A 16,184-nucleotide genomic window follows, 5' to 3' on the forward strand; every position below is an offset into this window, starting at 1 on the left:
TTTTACAGTGTGGGTTCTGTCAGTGAGCCAATTGGCAACCCATCTTGTGACGTAGGGATTTATACCTAGTTTAGTGAGTTTAGCTATAATACCAGAATGGGGGATGGTGCCAAAAGCCTTGGTGAGGTCAAGACAGGCTGTGTAAACCACCTAAACCTTGTCGACAGCTTTGGTGACTGCCTCAAAGAAGTCGATAAGTTTCAGGAGGCATGATTTGCCTTTCACAAACCCGAACTGGGTGGGGTCCAGAGTTTGGAGGTTGCCAATATCTTTGTTTATAAGTTCCATGATGATACGTTCCATGGCCTTACAGACTAGGCTGGTCAGGCTAATAGGGCGATAGTTCCCAGGATCAGTGGTGGCTCCCCCTTTGTGGAATGGGATAACTGTTGCTGTGCGCCAGACAATATGCACAAGGCCATTGATGTGAGACTATGATTGAACATGGTGCTTAGGTGGGGACCCAGTTCGTTCTGAAGTTTGTGTAAAACACAGCCTGGGATGTTGTCCGGTCCCATGGATGCTGTGTTTTTAGCTTTAGAGAGTGCAGCTTTTACCTGTGTAGTTGTGATTACAGGGACTCTATATCTTCCTGTATAGATATGGGCCCTTTAGGTGGTAAGGGGTGGGGGTAAAGTTAGCACTGAACCTGTCTGCCAGGACATTGGCAATATCAGTTGGTTCTGTAATTTTTGTGCCGTTGTGCTGTAATTCAGAGCAGATCTGGGTGTTGCCACTGAGATTCTTGACATAGCTATAGAACGCTTTGTGGTTGTCCCTAGTATAAGTGGCAATTTTGTTTTCATAGCTAGCTTTGGAGGATTTTATAAGGGATCTCAGCTTCTTACTGAGGCTGACCAGGGAATTCCTCCACTCATGGGATTTTACTCTCTTTTGCAGCAGTTTCTTCCTTCTGTTGTAGAGTTTGTTTATGGCAGGGGACCACCAGACTGGCTTCCTTTTTTTTTTGGAGGATAGCGTCTTTGTTCTGTTTGGGATAGCATGATCCATGCACTCGTGTAAGTGCTTATAGAGTGCATCTGTGTAGGATTCAGCAGTCGTAACTGTATTGTCCATCTGCATGGGTGTCATGAAGTTTGCCACTTCTGTCTTAAGAAGCATGAAGTTGACTTTGCAGAAATGTTTTACCATGAAATCCTTAATGGGGGTGGGGTGGGATGTGGATATCTAGGGTGATTAGCTTATGGTCAGATCTGACCAACGAGGAGTTGACTTCAGGTGTGGAACACTGGTCACTCATGTTGGTAATGACTAGGTCTAGGATATTGTTGCCCCTGGTGGGGGTGTGGATAGGTTGATCCAGGGCATTGGAATTTATGAATTCCAGAAAGTGTTGAGCGAAGGAGTTGGTACAGGAGTAGTTTTCCCAGTTAATGGTGGGGTAGTTGAAATCGCCCATTATTAGAGTGTTTGGTTGAACCCTAATATTTTCCAGTACATCAAGAAAAGAGGAGTGGGAATCCTGGGGCATGGTGGGGGATCTGTAGCAAGGTACAATTTGGATTGCAGTTTTGTCCAGAGTTAGTTGCACTTGGATAACCTCGGATGCATTATGCTGAGCAACTAGCCTGGAGGTGTGGATATCCTTAATGAATATGGACACACCTCCGCCTTTGGTGTTCCTGTCCAAGTTAAGTGGCCAGAAAGTGTTGTATGAGTTACAGCCTGGTAATGCAGGGGGGCTCTCTGTAGCCTTGTGTCATAAGAATTTCTGCCAGTGGCAAAGCTGTCTTCAACTGAAAAGTAATGCTGTAGTTAAACAAAAACTATAACAGTTTTGTTTCTACAATCACACATTTGATCTCTTTCATCCCTTCCTTTAATGTCTGTAATGGCCACTCTGGAAAGGCCACCAAATGAAGCACAGAACATTTTGCTACAGTTGTAAATGGTAAATCGGAAGAATGCAAGTGTTACTTGCCTACCTTTGCAGATGTACGTCTGGATTTCTCAACTACAGCTTCATACACTTTCTCCATCCTTGCTCTGATATCCTAAGTCCAGATTGTATTGCATGTATTATACGTATATACAATTGTCTGTTCCACCAATGTATAAATACTTGTGTAACGACTACAACCGGTTACTAAATCATAGAGATCCTACAACAGATTCTGCAGATATCCAAAGACCAGATTATACAACTGACATATGTCTGAATTCCTCTGATAATACTGATTTGTGTTGATTCTTCAGATGTAACTGCATTAATTTTTCATTTATGTACATTGTAATACTTTTTTTATATTTTATTTTCTATGTAGTCTGTACTATTGGAGCTTTTCTCCCTGGGTCTCTGCTGAAAATGGGTTATTTTGACCCAGACGGACCATCCCAGTAAACAAATGTTAAATACATAAATAAATAGGTATATCACATATATATTTTCCAAACTTTTGGTCCTCCTGTCAATAACAGAAAAATATCTTCCTCACTGCATACTGTTCTAAAGAAACTACTTGGTTAATAGTCGATAAATAATCTGTAAACAATCTATCTGTTCCAAAATATTTCAATGCAGGTATCACATGAACAGCCCATTTTAAATATTTACAGCAGTTGTGATTACTTTCAACCATGTACTTATTTCTTTTTTGAAGATTTTTTTTCAGCCATCTATCTATTTCTTTTTCACCCTTAGTGCTCACTGATAAAGGAAAAGATCTAGGTATGAAAGGCGTAGGTAATATATGTGCGAACATGTTTTTTTTCCTGAAACACAGCTTTATGTTTAAAAAGCACATTTCCTAAAGCTACACTTTCAGAATTACGTACTAAATATTCCCCCATTTAAGTGAATTTTCTACACAGCCAGCTTGGTCTAGTACCTTTAACTACTGCCAAAATAATGTTTCTTCTTATTCCTTGTAAGTAAATTTAACATCTGCAGCATCTTGTATTTTACATTTATTGTGTACAAGTTTTCAGTAAAATACCTATTCCTGGAAAAGCCACTTTATGTCTCTGAATTTCAATATGCTGACACTGCTGTTAGTATCATCCTCAACATTCTTGGGCTTCTTTTCTATATTTTGTTTCCAACAGGAATGGGTTAACTTCCTGCATTTTCAGACTTTGAACTCTGTGTAAAAGAAATGTTTGCTTTGTACTCTCTGTGCTACCTTCCTCAGTGAGGTGCTGGACATTGTGCGTGCGATCTGTACTAAAAAGCCTTTCACGCTTTCTTAAAATGTTTATATTTCTTATTTCTATGAGCTCTTGCTACTTGCAAAATTCAGCTACAGATGTGGCATTCTTCTAACTTGAAATTAGGTGTGTGCTGTTTCCTCAAGGCACCAAACAACATTCGCTGGTTTTGCTGCCCTACTTACCCAAGCACTCACACATTACAGTTATGTGTTTATACACTGCTGCATGTAACAGCAGACTGTCTTACATCTATATCATGCACATTTTTCTATACTGATTCTAAAGAACAGTAATATTTAAGGCACTTCCAATGCAGCCTTTCTTGTAGGTGTCCATCGTTTATTCAAAATGCAATCCCGGATTAATTTTCACAGCTCAGCTACATAGTCATAGACTCACTAAGCTTTCTTTTATAGCGTTAAAACTTAAATCAATATTATTTCACTTTGGGTAGGTTATAATTATTTTATAACAGGCTTACTAGTACCATGTATTTTTTCAGTCATCCTTTCATGGCATCACAACCTACCACAATGATAAGGATTGCTGTCTTTCTGTCTTCATTTTCAGTCCAAACTGTCAAAAAAAATGCTTATAAATTCTTAGAAAACTAGAAATTCTTTAAGTGTCGCCACCAGAAGCTAATGATTTCAGTTTGCTGTGACAGTCCAATACCCTTACTGTTCAACTCTTTTAAAAATTCATTCAAAACCCTTGGCAGTCCAGCAGCAGCAGGAATGTGAACAGACAATCGGATTCATTCTCTTCTGAGCATAAAATCACATAAAAGGTTTGATTTGAACTGAGATACACTAAGTTTAAAAACTGTATCAACAAGAAAAGCTTTAGTCAGCATATGAGGCACTGCCGAGTGGCATAACATATGTATGCACAAGGTATCATACTGTCTTGGGTCATGAAGTTCAAAAGAATGTACTTCATTCAAACAACACTTAAAAATACAAAAGAAATATGTCACAATATACTCAAATTAAAGTGAGTGCTAGTTTCACTCGACAAGATACATGATGACTGTGCTCAGGATCACTTATTTTCTTACTCAGTATCAACAATCCAGCTTCACCATCTATCTCCGAGTCACAGCAACATCCTTCAAATCCTTTTATACTTCAACCAGTACCATTACTGCAATGAAGTAACACCAATTTAAACTACAACTACTATCATAGCTGTAGACAATATACCCACTGAATATCTTAAAGTTGGTGCTCCTGAACAAGCCTACCCAATCTCCACCTCGATTAACTACTTCAACAGAGAAAACTATTTCTGGACTTTCTAGAAAAAGTCTTTCATCATCCCATGCCATAAAAGAGGAAACTGTACAGATTTCTTGAACTACTGACCCATAGTCATTCTCTACTCTGGCTATCTAATGTCTTAAAAAGATGCATTCACTCTCAGCTTTACAAACATCTAACTGTTAACAATCTCCCCCTCCAAATCCAAACATGGTTTCTACCCGCATCATAGCACAACAGCAGTCCTCCTCAATTTCACCAATACAATAAACTTAAATAAAAACTAAAGTAGCTTAGTGTCACCTCTTTTCCTTGATCTATTCAAGGCATTCAGCACTGTCTCCCCTTCAAATACTATCATCGCAGCTTTCTTCAATCAGCATCCATCACTCTTACCACTCCTGGTTCCATAGTTATTTATCAAATTGGCAGCAGACTGTGAAATGCAAAGAAATCTCTACTTTCCCACCAGTATCCATTGGAATCCCTCAAGGTTAGAATTTAGGCCCTTTACTTATTAACATCTTTATAAATGACCTCGTTACATTAAACAAAAACTAGTACAGTATGCAGGCAGCTCTAATCTGCTCAGCCCCAGCTCTCTTTGAGCTACAAAAAATAAGCCAAGACTCCTTCACATCAGTTGAAACATCGCTATTTATGGTTAACTTACTGTTGAATCAAATAAAAAAAAAATACAAAATTAATGCTCTTCCTATACAACCGACTCTCACTATAAAAACAAAATTTTCACATCTCCTCCGCAGATAAGCCAAAACTGAATTCATACCCTAGACTAAATTCCTGTTACCATACACAAAAATTGCACATTTGATCAAGACATTCTACAAGTTATTAAAAAATGCAAATGAAAAGTAGCTCTCTGTACTGTGCTCGACCCTATCAAATAGAGCAAGCTAGAAGTTTTACTTGCTTCAACCACCTTGCCTTCCCTCCCGTATACATCATCAATCCTCACAAACCTACACTCCACATATAAAATGAAATTTGAAACATACTACAATAAAAATGTCAAATATGCTGCCAGCTTCCCATTCAAAACACATTACTGCACAACTCTCAGATAGATAAATTGGATGGAACTACCACACTACTTAACCTATACACAGGACTCCTGCCCTCCCTTACATGATATCTTGCACCTATATACAACATCTAGTGAAAGTCAGTCTAGAGAAAAATCTCTTCTAATCACTACCAAGGCAAACAATACTGTGTGCGTCTCTCTATACTCCCACCTCAATTAAGATAAATAGACAAGTTGAACACCTTTAAATCACAGCTTAAACAATACCTTAACAGCTCCTAGCTACGTTCATGTACTACATCAGGCTAACAGTTCTTCCTCATGACAGTTTCCATCTCTTTATAAAACCAGCTTACCTAATGTTGCACATTACTATGACATATAGCTAGGTTACTCATCATATAAAGTTTAAAAAACAGTCTCAGTGTAAATATCTATACTTTCTTTCACTATAACATAGTCATATAAACATATGCATATATTTTTATTTATTATACCTCTTACGTAAAAATGTTATATCTCCTGTGATGCCCCAGTAATCAAGGAGCCTCAAGCCTCACCACTGGCAAAAGTGGGAGATGTACACACTGGAAGGATGACAAGTACACACACAGTAAAGTGCAATTTCACTTAAGGCTAAGAGCACACAGAGACCACAGTCATCTGGGGCTGGTTTCTCCCTCTTTCTCCAGATCCCCAATAAGACTCCCCACTGGCACAGCTATAGAGTTAAGTCCTTAGCCAGGGTTCCAGGCCAAGTCCTCCAACATTCTCTCTATCCAACCAGTGATTTGTGTCCCTGTCCAAGTAGCTGACACAAAAACACTCTTGGAGATTTGTTTTACAGACACACACACACACACACACACACACACACACACACACACACACACATATCTGGGAAAGGCTGGCTCAGGTTTACCAGCTATGCCCCTTCTCCCCAGGCTATAAGGTAGTTATCACTACTACCAGAACCCCTTAGCAGCTACTATAAGGCCCTTAAAAAAGGGTGTCTAATCTTACTGTGTAATGTTACTATTAATCCAAATGGTAGTCTGACCAAGAGCAAGGCTATTAGGAGTGGCCTGCACAGTGTTACCAAATAAATATGCAAGTACTCTCAGAGCTTAAATATGTCTCACAAATATCAGCCACAAAGACAGGTTTAGATATATTTAATAATAAATCATAAAAGAACAAGGAAATAGTCAGTAAATCATCACAGTAACTTCAGAGATCAAAAATCACACAAAATATTTAAAACAACAACGCAGAACAGTCTCAAATAAATACAGAAAACATCTAAACTAATCTTTACTATATTCTGTACTGAATCTAAAATAAATTACTGTACCCTAGTTAACTTACTTACACAGCAAGGCAAGGCAGATGTGGTGAGTGGATGTTTCCAGCAGATGATGCCAGGTCAAAGACAAAATACAAAATTCACTGTCTCTCTTTAAAGACTTCTTAAATTAATGTCAAATATTACTGCTGGGATACTTGCAGCATGACATCACTTTTTGTCACCTGACTTCAGTTCCCAGGCTCAAAAACAATCATTGCTAGAAACTACCAGCATTTAGTATTTCCCTGTAAAAAATACATAGTCCTTAGATCTTGGCAGCTGCTAGAAGACATAAAACAATAAAACACTTACACAACAATGCAGAAGGCTCCCTAGTTTTAGACATCCTGTCTCCTTGCTGCACTGAAACTGAAAGATAACATCTCTTTTATGGCACAGTTATAAAACAATTTAATTTCAACTATTTTATTGATGTTTTGCAAGTTAATCTATGTGCCAGTTCCCACTGTTAAAACATATACATTTACAGAATTACAATAGTTTATACACATTTCTGTTCTCTTCCAGTAGGGTACCCTGTGGATTTATCTATAAGCCCAGTACTATACAAACCCTTTTCACACACACTTCTGTACCAGCAGTTTAATATACACATAACATACAGTTCTAATACGTTTGCAACACCAGCATACAAATCATGCTGACATTCACAACTGACATATAATTATTTACAAAATTCCAGATAGCTGGGCTGGCAGTATTTTCTTCTGTCACACTTTTATAGAAATCATATCAATATTCACAAATGACATATAATTATTTACAAAACTCCATTGAGCTGGGCTGGCAATATTTCCTTTTGTGACATCTCTTTTGAACTATGACTCACTGTTCTTTGTGAATTTTGTACTTCTCATTTATAATTTTGATGGAGCTTTTCTGCCTGGGCCTCTACTTTAAAGGGGCAGCTCTTACCCAGTCAGACTATCCTTGTAAACAAATACCCAGTCAGTAAATAAATAAAAATAACAATACATATGTACTTAACCACAGCACAGAACTATGGAAAATAACACATTTATAAACAAATATCAGAAAGGCTGATTCTTTAAGAGGTATATTATTTATAGTTCCTGTATGATAGCTGTGGGAGTTGTGACTCTGTGGAATATTTAAAATAATCTTGACACTTTTGTTAATTTATTTCAGAGATAGCAAAATCTGAATTAACTACATTTTGTAAATCACTAGAACTGTAGTATGATCAAGATAAATGTGCAATACAGAGCATAAAACCTACAAGACAGCCAGTTCTGTGGTGCAGAAGGATAAAGCTATGACTAAGGCCAGCAAACAGAGTTTGAATCATGACTCAACCACTTGACAGAACTGGCAGGGAAGATGGGCATATCCACCCTTGGGGGCAGGGGATTGTAGCAACCCTTCAGAGCAAGGGGGCAGACAAGTAGCTTCTGAGCATGTTTGTGGTTCATCAAGGCACCCAATAAAAAGTATCCCCTTACTGTGCAAGTAAATGGGAGTGTGCAGTTTTATAGAAGGAGGTGTTACGGCCCTCATGGTGATTCAAGTTGCATGTTCCTGCACTCAGGGGAGGTTGAACGTTATTAAGCAAAATATTATCACCAACATGATTCCAAACCTCAAGTATGGTTAACAGCTTGAAAAACAATCAGTCAAAAAAAAAAAAGGAAAAAAAAATTTTTTTGTAGGGGGCTGCACCCCCTATACCTCCTGATAACTGCATACACTAACTTCGAGACTGCACTACAGTGAGGAAATGGCAAATTTCCCAAACCTCACAGTTTCCCAATCTCATTCAAAAAAAAAGAGGTACAGCTTATTTTCAATCAGCTGTGCTGGCTTTTTCATCATTCGATGAAAGAAAATATTTATGAAACCTAAGTAACCCATTAAATATATATATATATATATATATATATATATATATATATATATATATATATGTGTGTGTGTGTGTGTGTGTGCTAAAAGATATATATATCTAAATATCTATATATCTATATGTGTATAGACATATATATATATATACATATATATATATATATATATATACACACACACAGATATATATATATATATATATATATATATATATATATATATATATATATATATATATAGGGGTTCTGTGTGTGCGAGATTCACAAATACACACATACATATCCTATTCTTGAGGCCTCACAAACTCTTCACAAAACAAAAATTGTTCACCTAGTTCTTAGTGTAACATTCTAATGAAAAGAAAATCTGAGAAATATGACATCATTTTTCCCTCAAAGTTATCAAAGTACTCATCTACATTTCTAAGTTCCAAACAACTAAGAATCGTTCATTAATATTACAGCTCACAAATTTATTAACAGTGGAGGCATATAAAGAGAACTTCAACTGTACTTACCAAATGCCTTTAGGGGCTCTACCAGGTTTAGAGTAAATGAAATTCCTTTTGGTAAATCTTTCAACATCTTTGCTACTTCAAAGTGGCGGCAGCCCACAATGTTCTTTCCATTGATGCATTCTATGTGAGCTCCCACATTTATCAGTTTGTTTTGGTCAGCTACACTACCTTCCTTTATGCGCTGTCAAAGAAGTCAAAAGAGTTTAATTACTCACACAGAAAGCAATACAAACTGAGTGAAAATTTCAGTCTGCATATATACTAAATTAATAAAACTAAGGCTCCATGTAAAATTAGAACATATAACAGATCTAAAATCTAAAAGCAGGAACAACTATGCAGGGTAGATCATCAGCAGGACACTACTGCATCCTGGTCATGCCAATCCTAGCTGCCACACATCAGATGTAGGATGTCAAGTCCTGAGACAAATAATGAAAACGCAATTAAAGCTCTGTTTTCAACTACAAATTGCACAGTCACTTATAAAAAGCCATCCCCAGCATTGTAAAGTCACAGCAAAGATGAATAATCAATTGACAGTAAAGATAACCCAGCACAAGCTGGGACAGTGACAGAATTCCTACCTACGACTCAGGTGATGTAACAAAGTATGTGAGCTAGGAAGGGGAATGATGCAAGTAGCAGACAAGTTCCATATTCAAGGCTATATATTTCTCTCCTCTCTGGTGCTGTAAGTAGTCCTGCCTACTTTGAAGAGCTTGGCAGGCACCCACATTCCCAGAATGTATAACTTCATACCCACTCTCCCAGTCTCTATAATCTGTATCTCAGAGCAGGTGAAAATAATCCCACCTTTCAGAAAATTACTCTGGGATGACACCAAGCTAACATTACTCTCAATTACTTCCTCCTTTCAAAGCTGCAAGTCAGCCAACCTGTCATGCATGCAGTCTTCGGTTTGCTGATGCACTATCAGCATGCCATTCCTTTCACATTCCTCTCTCGCGGTGGCACAGAAAACTTAACAAGCAACCAAGTAATATAGATCATAACTCACAGATTTGCCTCCCATGCTTTCCGGCTGTTTGAAAACTACAATTAACTATTTTTCAGAGTCATAATTTGAGTCAGCAGAAAACCTCTCACATGAGGGGCTATGCTTTTTTTCCAAGGTGGCAATAAAGCGTAACAAATTCAGAAGGACACCACTATAGCAGATGCCAACAAAAAACTCACACTGAAAGCATATAGAAAGGTCATACTGAAATTCATGCAGAATAAAAAAACTGATACCAATATGTATAAAAATGAATGATTAGCATTCTAAGAGGCAATGTAGTAGATACAGTAAATGCAAACAGAGGTTATGAAGGTAAAATCATACAGCACATTAATGCAAGATAAAATATATTAATTTGTGGAGTATGGATTTGTCAGGTATGAATGCTGTATAACTTCACAACAATGTTAGAAGTGACTCTGTCAAGAGAAAAAGACCACAGTAAAGAACTTCTCTCGAAAGCCGACTTCACACTTCTAAAGACTAGTGTGGTCTCCTTTAAGGCCCCTGAGCCGGCGGTTAACATTACTCAAACCGCTGAATCACTTACAAATGCCTTCTACCAGCACCTGCAGGGCTGCATGGATCAGGCAATCCCAAGCAAAACAAAGACTCTTTGTACCAAAGGCAAGCGTCCAGTCTGGTGGACCCCAGCCATAAACAAACTCTACAACAAAAGGAGAAAGCTACTACAAGATAGAGCAAAATCCTTAAAAGGTAAGACACCGCTGATCACTATAAGTAAAAAGCTAAGAGCTCTCATAAAATCATCCAAAGCTAATTTTGACTCTAAAGACAACCATAAGGCATTCTTTAGCTCTGTCAGAAACCTAGGAGGAAACTCCCAGATATGCTCAGAATTAGTTCAAAATGATGTGAAGATTACTGATCCTACAGACATTGCCAACATACTGGCTGACAGGTTCAGTGCAAACTTCTCCCCCCCCTCCCCCCCTAAAGGAGAGATATCTATACCAAATGATTGTAGCCCCCCAAACATCTCTAACGCCCAGGTGAGAACTGCTCTCTCCAAGGCAAAGAACACAGCATCCATGGGACCTGATGGTGTCCCCGGCTGTGTGCTCCATGAACTCAACAAGGAATTAAACCCACAGTTAGGACAGCTGTTTAATCTTAGTCTCACCTCCGGATACGCATTACCCAGGAGTGGCGCAGCGACTGTGGTCCCACTCCACAAAGGCGGTGCCTCCACCGACCCTGGAAATTACCGTCCCATTAGCTTGACAAGCCTTATCTGCAAAGCCATGGAGAGGATCATAATGGATCTCATAAATAAAGACATAGTGAACTTGCAGACTTTGGATCCAACCCAGTTTGGCTTTGTCAAAGGCAGATCATGCCTTCTAAACTTGGTTGACTTTTTCGAAACAGTCACCAAGGCCATTGACGAGGAAAGGCAGTCCATACAGCCTACCTAGACCTGGCGAAGGCTTTTGATACAATACCTCACTCGGGTATCATTGAAAAACTCATCAACTTAAATGTAAACCCATACATTACAAGATGGGTTGCAAACTGGCTGAGTGACAGAACCCACAGGGTCAGAGTTGCTGGCGCCATGTCAGACTCAAAGCCTGTCACAAGTGGTGTCCCACAGGGCTCAGTCCTGGGCCCACTCTTGTTTGGCATCTACTTTTCTGAAGTACAAGCAAACACAGGAGGGTTATGGCTGACAAAGTTTGCAGATGACTGCAAACTGGGCGCCGTAGTTGAAAACACATCCGACACAGATATCCTTCAGAAGGGTCTCACAGAAACGGATAACTGGTGCCAGAGCCATGGCTTAAAGTTAAATGCCAAGAAATGCATAGTCATACCCTTCGGGAAAAATAAGGTTACCCCTAGCTACCATATAGGTGGCAATCCCTGAACACAGAAGAAGTTATTAGGGACCTGGGAACCCAGGTTGACAGTAGCCTTTCATTCGACACTCATATTGCTAAAGTAGTTAGGAAGACCTTCTACATTGCCCACCTTATCATGAAGGGATTCACATCTAGATCAAGGGAAGTCATAGTCTCCCTATACTCATCACTCATCAGACCAATGATCGAGTACAATGCCCCATTCGGAATGTATCTGACCCGACACTTGCAGCAGCTGGAGAGGCCACAAAAGTTCCTCACCAAAAGGATAAAGGGTCTCAAAAATCTGTCTTATGCTGCCCGACTGAAAGAACTCCAGTTATATTCAGTTGCTTACCGCTTGCTCAGAGGTGACCTATGCCTGACATACAAGGCCATGTCAAACCCAAATTTGATGAACATGCTTCATCTCAAAAAATCTAGATCCCTCAGAGCCACAAGGGCAGGAGACTTAAACCTCGACACGGTTATTAATAAGACGTGCTGGAGGGATAGATTCATCACCCAAAGACTCCCTATGCTGTGGAACAAAATCCCGGTTTATGTGAGGCAGAGCACCTCGCTGGCCTTATTCAAGAGGAATCTTGACCAATGGATGGGAGATCGCAGATACACCCCAGGGGTTACCTCAGTGTCACTGCTTGACAGAGGCACAGCAAAATAATGGGCATAGTTTCTCCAAACTAAAGGGGTGGCGTAAGCCACAAAACTATGGGCTAGGCTTATAAATGCCCTCGGGCAGATAGCCTAGTATGAACCTATGAACTATGAAAAGAATCCTGCATTGCCCCCTGACATAAACCTTTAAAGAATACTGATATTCCCCACTATCTCCAAACCCTGCATATTTAAAGGGAAAAAGAAAACTCTATGTATTACGTTATTCTGACTAGGATCCTTCCTATCTCTAGTCATTCTGCTGCTCATGTCAAAACCATGTTAGTCTTTCAAAATGTAAAAAAATAAAAAACACTGCAATTCAGTATTTTCGGCATTTCTGGAAATTGCAACCAGTACACCTGATCGTTCCAGTGCATGGACAGAAACCCCAAAACAGTTGTACACAGATAAGGAAGTATTCTTTGATGGTGAAACCCCACAGATTTACACAGCAACCTGCAATCCAGCTACCTCATTCTAGGCTCCCCCTCCCCATTACTGGACTGCTTCAAAATCACAATCTATACTCGAGTGCAGCGATGGTTTCACCAGGAGCATATCAACTAGGTGGCAAGGCACATCCAAATCTCAATATAAAGGATTACCATCATTTTAGCTGGGACTCTGAACCTTGCAAAATATTTACTGAAATGATTCATGTAGTGCATTCACTAACCAACTTCCAGATTAATGCTCCATATTAACAGATTAACAAAGCTGTAACTGCTGCTGTTGTAAAACAAAAAAAAATAACAAATATAATAAATCCTGTAATCTGGCCCCATAAAACAGTCTGACTGGCACACTGATAAATTCTATGCGCTATCAGAGACTTTTGCTATAATTGAAACACTGATACTGTAATACGACCTGTGATCCTCTAAAACACACATCATATAGAAAAATTATATATGTATATATATATATATATATATATATATATATATATATATACACATACACACACATACACATACATGTGTGTGTGGGGGGGGGGGTAATGAGAACTCCAAGGTACTGCTCAGTTTATATGAAGTAAAAGGCTCTGTCTCGCTCACCCTCGCACACACACACACACACACACACACACACACACACACACACACACACACACACACACACACACACACACACACAGTTTTACATAAAGTAACCCAAAGACTGCAATATATGTGCATCTGATGGAAGAAATCAGCAGTATTAGTAATTTGGAAAGCAGTTCCTGCTCTAGACACTCAAAGATTAGTAAAATAGTATTCCTGACCCTGAAAATATGTCAGTTTATATCTTAGCCCTACAGAGTTACTATAAGCATGTCTGTTGAGAGAAATAAATGTTAATATCTGCCCTAAAATATCTTTAGGAATACAAAAGTTTCATACACACTGCACGTTTTCTTAAATTTGTCAAATACCTTGCAAGTGTACAAAGTAAAGTAGTACAGGTAGGAGAAGGGACCATCCTTTTAGCTTCATAAACTGCTACGTGATGCTTTGAAGATTTCTGAAACTGCAGCCTTGTTTTTATTAAGAACAAACACTTTCTCTATGTGATGTTATGCTTAGTGAAATGGTTAAAATATCTAACCACACTTAGCACAGACCTGCTAATGTTTGTATTGTTAATAATAAATAATAATGCCTTGGTAATGTAAACAGTCCCAGTGCCTGCTTGGCACACTTTTAAAGTATTAAATTATGTCATAAAGGATTATGTGAGAAATGTTCCAGAAGCTGACAAAAGTCTACTAGTTGAGCACATAGACAATAACTAAACAATGGATACATACTGCTTGAACATTACCTCTAATATCAACCACATACTCGTTACTGCTTCAAGTCAACAAGCTGCTATAAGTGAAAGTGTACACCAGGTATGTTTTACTTGTCATTCATTCTAAAACAAATTTACTCTTTTTAGAAGAAAGTGATTGTTTTTCGCCAGAACATAATAAATGTAAACTTTTGGGAAGACTTGAAATGTTCCAGCTGTTGTTGCCAGGTTAACAGTCACACTTATTCTTCTCTCAAACACAAGCCAACATTATACTTCATAGTAGTTGCACAGTGTACTGCTAACGACTAGGCCAACAGGCTACTGCAGGTTGCAATAGTGGTACTTTTATATTTACTAACATTTACAGTAGAATCATAAAAGCATTAGCTTTGTATGCAGATTATTGCATACACACCATCACAGAAGAAGCTGAGCAGTAGAACTAAGAAGGTTACTGATGCTTTGCTGGCACATTGCAGCAATGTCTTGGTTTAAGAACCTATGCAGTGGGTGGATTGGATACTCTAAATTGGCCCTAGGCGTGAGTGCATGAATGTGTGTGCCTTCCGTGGAAAGTTGGGTGCCGGGCTGGCAGCTCGACACCATAAAACTCCACTGCCAATCATGAGCGGACAGGTGATTTGCTGTGGCGACCCCTAACTGGGAAAAAGCCGAAAGAAGGAGAAGATATAAGGTCACATTTCCACAACTGCAAACACCCTTGGTTCACTGTTAACACTGTATTCCTGGTATACAGGGCACTGCCATCAGTACGTCTCCTAGTCCAGCCTGTGCAGCACATATTACAGTAATTGCCACTGGCCAGACTTCCTGGAAAAGAGACATGATCAATGGATCCTAGAGATCTACAAAAATTGTTGAGGGCTTCCACAATATAGTATGGAAGTCTAGATGTTTAGCTGAAGTGTTTCTGCCCATCTGATGGGCCATTCCCAACCCTAAGCTTTCTCCTCTTATAGCAGTACAGCCACTCCTTCAAAATTCATCATTCAAGTAAATGCATCCATTATCAACCAATAGTATGAAGGTAAGTCACTTAGCATAATTTTCTGTTTGGTTTACCCAGTGGGTACTACCAACCACTCAATACTTAACAGTGGATAACTCACAAATACAACATTTTAAACACCCCAGGTGTGGTAGCCTTCTCAGACAAGAAGGCACTAATGATTCCTTCATGATTCTGCATATAGTCAACACAAGAAATCAATACAGTTAAGAATCATAAATTAAACCATTTACAATAAAAAAAAGGAAATATCAAATGGATGTAGCGACTGTCAGAAAAAGTTGTACTTTTACTGTCGTTAAACAATCTCTGCGCTTATCTCTGGTGATGTACATCTGCACCCTTGTACACAAAGCACTAGTACTGTCACTGACCCAACTAATAATATGAGGGACAAACCGCAAGCTTTGAAAGTCATACACATGAATGACAGAACTGCACAGAACAAAATTCACCACCTACATTGCTGGATTGCACTATCTGCCTGACCTTGTATCTCTACCCAAAACATGGCTAAAATCTGTCTACAAAGATAAATATTTTACTCCAGGAGTTTACTCAGTGTTCAGAAGTCACAA

The 16,184-nt window shown here is 38.9% G+C and overlaps 1 protein-coding gene across 1 annotated transcript in view; it reads right to left on the reverse strand.

The window, feature by feature from the left end:
• Positions 1–16,184, reverse strand: part of GIPC2 (GIPC PDZ domain containing family member 2) — a 1,066,976-nt gene that overhangs the window by 374,979 nt on the left and 675,813 nt on the right. Inside the window, exon 3 of the mRNA XM_044085870.1 lies at positions 9,231–9,411. Coding sequence (XP_043941805.1) covers positions 9,231–9,411 — 181 coding nt within the window. The remainder of the gene's footprint in view (positions 1–9,230; positions 9,412–16,184) is intronic.

Source organism: Protopterus annectens, chromosome 10.part0 (genome assembly GCF_019279795.1).
Source record: "Protopterus annectens isolate FY-2018-M chromosome 10.part0, PAN1.0, whole genome shotgun sequence".
In the NCBI taxonomy this organism is placed as follows: Eukaryota; Metazoa; Chordata; order Ceratodontiformes; family Protopteridae; genus Protopterus; species Protopterus annectens.